The 5,162-nt window shown below is 39.1% G+C and overlaps 1 protein-coding gene across 1 annotated transcript; it reads right to left on the reverse strand.

Annotated features, from left to right (window-relative positions):
• Positions 1-372: 372 nt before the first annotated feature.
• LOC119523679 (cyclin-G1-like) lies at positions 373-4,962 on the reverse strand. The gene is made up of 2 exons (XM_037822491.1): positions 4,459-4,962; positions 373-501 (listed from the first exon to the last, which is right to left on the reverse strand). The coding sequence occupies exons 1-2, from the start codon at positions 4,960-4,962 to the stop codon at positions 373-375; spliced, it is 633 nt and encodes a 210-aa protein (XP_037678419.1).
• Between the last annotated feature and the right edge of the window lie 200 nt (positions 4,963-5,162).

The following is a 5,162-nucleotide window of genomic DNA, read 5'->3' on the forward strand; positions in this document are numbered from 1 at the left end:
TAATCTAGTTGTGCTATTTTGAGAATTCACAGGCTTAAATCTGTTATAACAATAATGAATCCATAGCTCAGGGTTGTGGGAAAAGGCTTCAGAGAAGAGATATTTTTTGCTACAATAAGCCAATTAAGGAACTGTTTCAGGAATTGTTGGAAGTTGGGTGATTCTGTAGTAAGTATGTTTCAGTTGCCATGCAGTACACCCAGAAACAATTCATTTCAACTTCTGAACATTTGGTTTGGAACACGTTTGATGAATATTCAGTTAAACACTTAGATACAAGCTCTTGCCAGAAGATCAAATCCCTGCCATTTGTCTTGGAATGTTTCTGAAGACATTCTACTCCTTCTGTTAATTCTACACACTTCTGTAGCTCTACAATGCAATGATAGACAATGCGAACACAGAAGGCTTTGCTTTAGAAAATACGATCCTGCAGTGGCATGCCTTAAGTTGAGCATCTAGTCTTTCAAAATTAAGGCTGCTTTTCCTTCCACATGGCATGTTCTCTCTCTTTTTTAAAAATATTTTATTTTTTGAGATTGTTCACATACCGTACAATTATCCAAAGATCCAAAGTATACAATCAATTGCCCCAGTACCATCATACAGCTGTGCATCCATCATCACAATTAATTTTTAAAAAATTTTTAGAACATTTTCATTACTCCAGAAAAGAAATACAGACAAAAAAAAAGGAAACTCAAATCCTCCCATACCCCTAACTACCCCTCCTCCATTGTTGACTCATAGTATTGGTATAGTACATTTGTTACTGTTGATGAAAAAATGTTAAAATACTACTAACTGTAGTTTGCAATAGGTATATTTTTCCCTATATGCCCCTCTATTATTTTTTTAAAGTTTCAGAATACTATTTAATTTTCAGATATTTATAGTCATCTTATTTGATATCACAAAATAGTGGCTGTGTTGTAAATTTTACAGATGAGGATACTGTTGCACTATTCTCACCAAACCTAGGTTGCAGAATAAATCTGAATACAGATCAATACTTCCCCTTCTTCCTCATTTGTATATTTACAAACATGCCTACACATAAACTTTGCTATTCAAATTATTTTTATCTGAACCAAGGAACTAGATGCATTGAGATAATTTTGTATTATTTATAGGAATTCTCACTGTAAAATATACAAGCTTAGGGATCAGAGAGTAAATAGATCTTTTTTTTTATGCCAAACCCTCTATCTGAACTCAGAGGCTAAAATGGTTCAGTATTTTCCATTAACTATGCAATAAATAGCAAATCTTGGGTCCACAATTAATGTTCTTTTGTTTCAGTGTATGAAATAGAAGTTAATAATTGCCACTTAAATTTAGTGGTTTAATGACTACAATAACAGATGTCTCTCCGTATATAAATAGACATTTTCACCAACACTACTCTCTATATGCCTTTGCTCTATATATCCCATGCCTATCTCCAGACAATGGCATCTAATCTATACCAACCAATAAAACATAATTGAGAATACACATTTTTCAATGTTCTCAAAAAGTATAAGAGTATTCCTTTGGATTTTCAAAAGAAGTCTATATTTTCAGACTTAAATTTAATAGTTTTTAATTATTCTTAGTCTAATTCCTGTTTTATCAATTAGGAAACTAAGAGTCATCTTACAAGTTAAGTGAGATGACCACATTTACAATCAGCAAGTCAGAAAAGTGAGGCAAGTATCTTCATCTTCTGACTTCTACTGTTTCAGAAAGAATGCCATACCATAAACCTGAGTTATCCATTTGAAATAGAATAAAAGAAATGGTAGCATGGAATAAGATGTGATACCAAGTATGTTTTCTCCTTCATAATGTCAACATTCGGCAATGTCTGTTTATTCCTCTCTGAAATACAGAATTAAAAATAATTTAATATAGGGTTGTGTCTTATGATGACTCTGATGATAATAAAGCCAAACTTATATTCACTGGTCATGATATGGCTTAAAAAATGCATCTTCATTTAATATTATGGAACCTTTCTCCATCTCTCTCTCTCCTTTATTTGTTTCTCTGTTGGTAGGGCTTCCTGTAGTATCTGAAGTAGGGCAGGTCTCTTGTTAGCAAATTCTCTTAGCATTTATTTGGGAAAAATTTAAGCTCTCCCTCAAATTTGAAGGAGAGCTTTGCTGGATAAAGACTTCTTGGTTGGCAATTTTTCTCTCTCAGAATTTTAAATATGTCATGCCACTGCCTTCTCGCCTCCATGGTGGCTGCTGAGTAGTCACTACTTAGTCTTATGCTGTTTCCTTTGTATGTGGTGAATTGCTTTTCTCTTGCTGCTTTCAGAACTTGCTCCTTCTCTTCAGTATTTGACAGTCTGATCAGAATATGTCTCAGAGTGGGTTTATTTGGATTTATTCTATTTGGAGTTAGCTGAGCATTTATGCTTTGTGTATTTATGTTGTGTAGAAAGTTTGGGAAGTTTTCCCCAACAATTTCTTTGAATACTCTTTCTAGACCTTTACCCTTCTCTTCTCCTTCTGGGACACCAATGAGTCTTAAATTTGGATGTTTTATTTTATCTATTGTATCCCTGTGATCCATTTTGATTTTTTCGATTTTTGTCCCTATCCTTTCTTTTGTTCTTTCATTTTCCATTCTGTGGTCCTTGAGGATGCTGAGTCATTGTTCAACTTCCTCTAATCTTGTATTATGAGTATCCAATATCTTTTTAATTTGGCCAACAGTTTCTTTTATTTCCATAAGATCATCTATTTTTTTATTTATTCTTGCAATTTCTTCTTCATGCTCTTCTAGGCTCTTCTTCAGGTCTTTTATATCCTGTGCCATGCTCTTTTTCATGTCCTTTATATCCTGTGCCATGGTCTCATTGTTTGTCTTTAGTTCTTTGATTAATTGCTCCAAGTACTGCATCTCCTCTGATCTTTTGATTTGGGTGTTTGGGTTTGGGTTATCCATATCATCTGCTTTTTTCATATGCTTAAAAATTTTCTGCTGTTTTTGGCCTCTTGGCATTTGCTTAAGTTGATAGGGTTCTTTTAGTATATGTATGCTAATTCAAGCACTTCTCTCTAATTTGTCAGATCTACAGCTTGGTGGCGTACACTTTCTCTAACTAACCAGCAGATGGCATCCATGAGTCACCTATTCCCTTCAAGACAATTCTCCCCAACTTTGTCTTTGTGGTGTGTGGGGGTCTGATTCTTGTGGGGTTCAATTGGTTCACCAAGTTTGTGTGTGTTGTTGGTGCTGTCCACCCTGAATGCAGGGCATGTGTCTGAGCAGTTAGGGAGGCAGGGCAGCTTTAACAATCAAACCTCTCAGGTGTTCCTGGAGATTTAAGGCTGTTCCAAGAGTCTAAACCTTCAGTTCGTTCTCACCACAGATTGTCTCTGCTGCTGACCCACAAATCCTTGGCATTGGAGTATGGTTCCTGGGATTTCTGAGCAGGTCCTTCTTCCAAGCAGTGCCCTTCTAGGGCCTCTGCTGAGGGAAGGCTGTGCTATGTCTCAAGTGCATGCTGACCCTCAAGGGAAGTTCTGGGCTGCAGGGCCATGTAGGGGCATTCCCAGCCTGCTGAAAGGATGGCTGAATGGGGTGTGTTAAATTCCCCCTTTTCACACTGCTCTGCCTTCCTAGCTCTGGGACAATTAGCTGCGGGTGCGTGAAAGGCTACTGTCCATGCCAGATATTGTAGCAACACTTCCCATCACACTGGATTTTTTTGGTGCAGCTCTTTAATGTGGCTCTGGTGCCAGGCAGGAGTGTTCCCAGCCCACCAGGAAGATGGCTGCAAGGGGTGTGTTTTTTTCTCCTTTTGGCTAACCTCTGCCTGCCTTGCTCCAAGACAATTAGCAGTGGGTGCATGAAAATCTATCATCCATGCTAGATACCGAGGGGTACTCACAGGTTGTGGAGATGCCATTCCTGCTGTGCTTCCCTGTGTGGTTCTCACTGCCATATCCGCAGCCGCTTTTGGGTTTTTAAAAAAGATCTGGTCTGACTCCAAATGCCAACCCATGGTTTCCCCACACTGCAGTGTGGCTGCCAAATACCCAGCAGGTTTACTCACTCATTTCAGAATGCAGACCCCCAGTTTCACCAAGTGCATGTTCCCTGTGGATTTAACAGACCTTGTCCAGCTGGTGCATTGCTGGAACTGGTGTTCTGGGTGACTTTCTGGCTTTTATCTAGCATTTTCCATGGAGGTGTTTTTTTTGCCCTGTTTCTCCTAACTGCCATCTTCTATAGGTCTGGATCCACAGTTTTTACTTACAGATTTTGTTCTGTGATCTCAGGCATTCCTCCCAATTCAGGGTGGTGTATGATGAGTGGACAGTCACGTTTGTCCCCCTGCAGTTATTCCGGTTTATTTACTAGTTGTTTCTGTTTTTTTTTTTTTTTTTTTTTCTGTTCCGGGGGACTACTTGGCTTTCACTTTTCTCTATGCTGCCATCTTAGATCTCTCCCTGGCATGTTCTCTTGAATGACTGAATAATAAGAGTTGCAGAAATGAAAGGCAGTAGTAGCTCTGAGTTCCCAACACACCTTTTCCAATACGGTGTTTTCCATTGTCATCAAGTCTGCAACTGTGAACCTGTACTGGCTTATACTGATCAAGTCAGTTGTCAATGGTACATTTCTTTCCTCTTCAATTGATTTTACAGCCAAATAAAAGCAGCTCAGTCCAACACACCCAAGGTACTTGGGTTGCACCTTCATTTTGGACAGGGATCTGTCCAGTAAATTCACAGCTAGAGAAAATGTGTCTGTATCCAAGCCAAATAACTGAGTTAAATGAAGAAGTTCTTTTACTTCAAAGTCCCTTAGCCTTGCAGTCATTCTGAGGCCATTATAATGTGCAGACTCAATTAGTCTCAAGCCATAGACCTTTGACTGACATCTAGACTCTTGTTCCAAAAGGACATTCAGATGGTATAGCAATTTCTGAGCATCAGTTGTTTTCAGTGCCTCTACCATCTTGATCACAATAGCGGCTCCTCAGCAGTAATCACCCTCCCCAGCTTGCCTGCATCTCACCCCACGATATCAGATCCAAGAGGCCTACAAACTATGTGGACTTGTGAGCAATAGGGGAGAGGCCTGGGGATGGGGAGCATCCTGGGCTGAGGTCTCTGCAGCACCACTGAGAGGAACCTATCCTCTCCATGGGTCAGCTT

Source organism: Choloepus didactylus, chromosome X, assembly GCF_015220235.1.
Source record: "Choloepus didactylus isolate mChoDid1 chromosome X, mChoDid1.pri, whole genome shotgun sequence".
In the NCBI taxonomy this organism is placed as follows: Eukaryota; Metazoa; Chordata; class Mammalia; order Pilosa; family Megalonychidae; genus Choloepus; species Choloepus didactylus.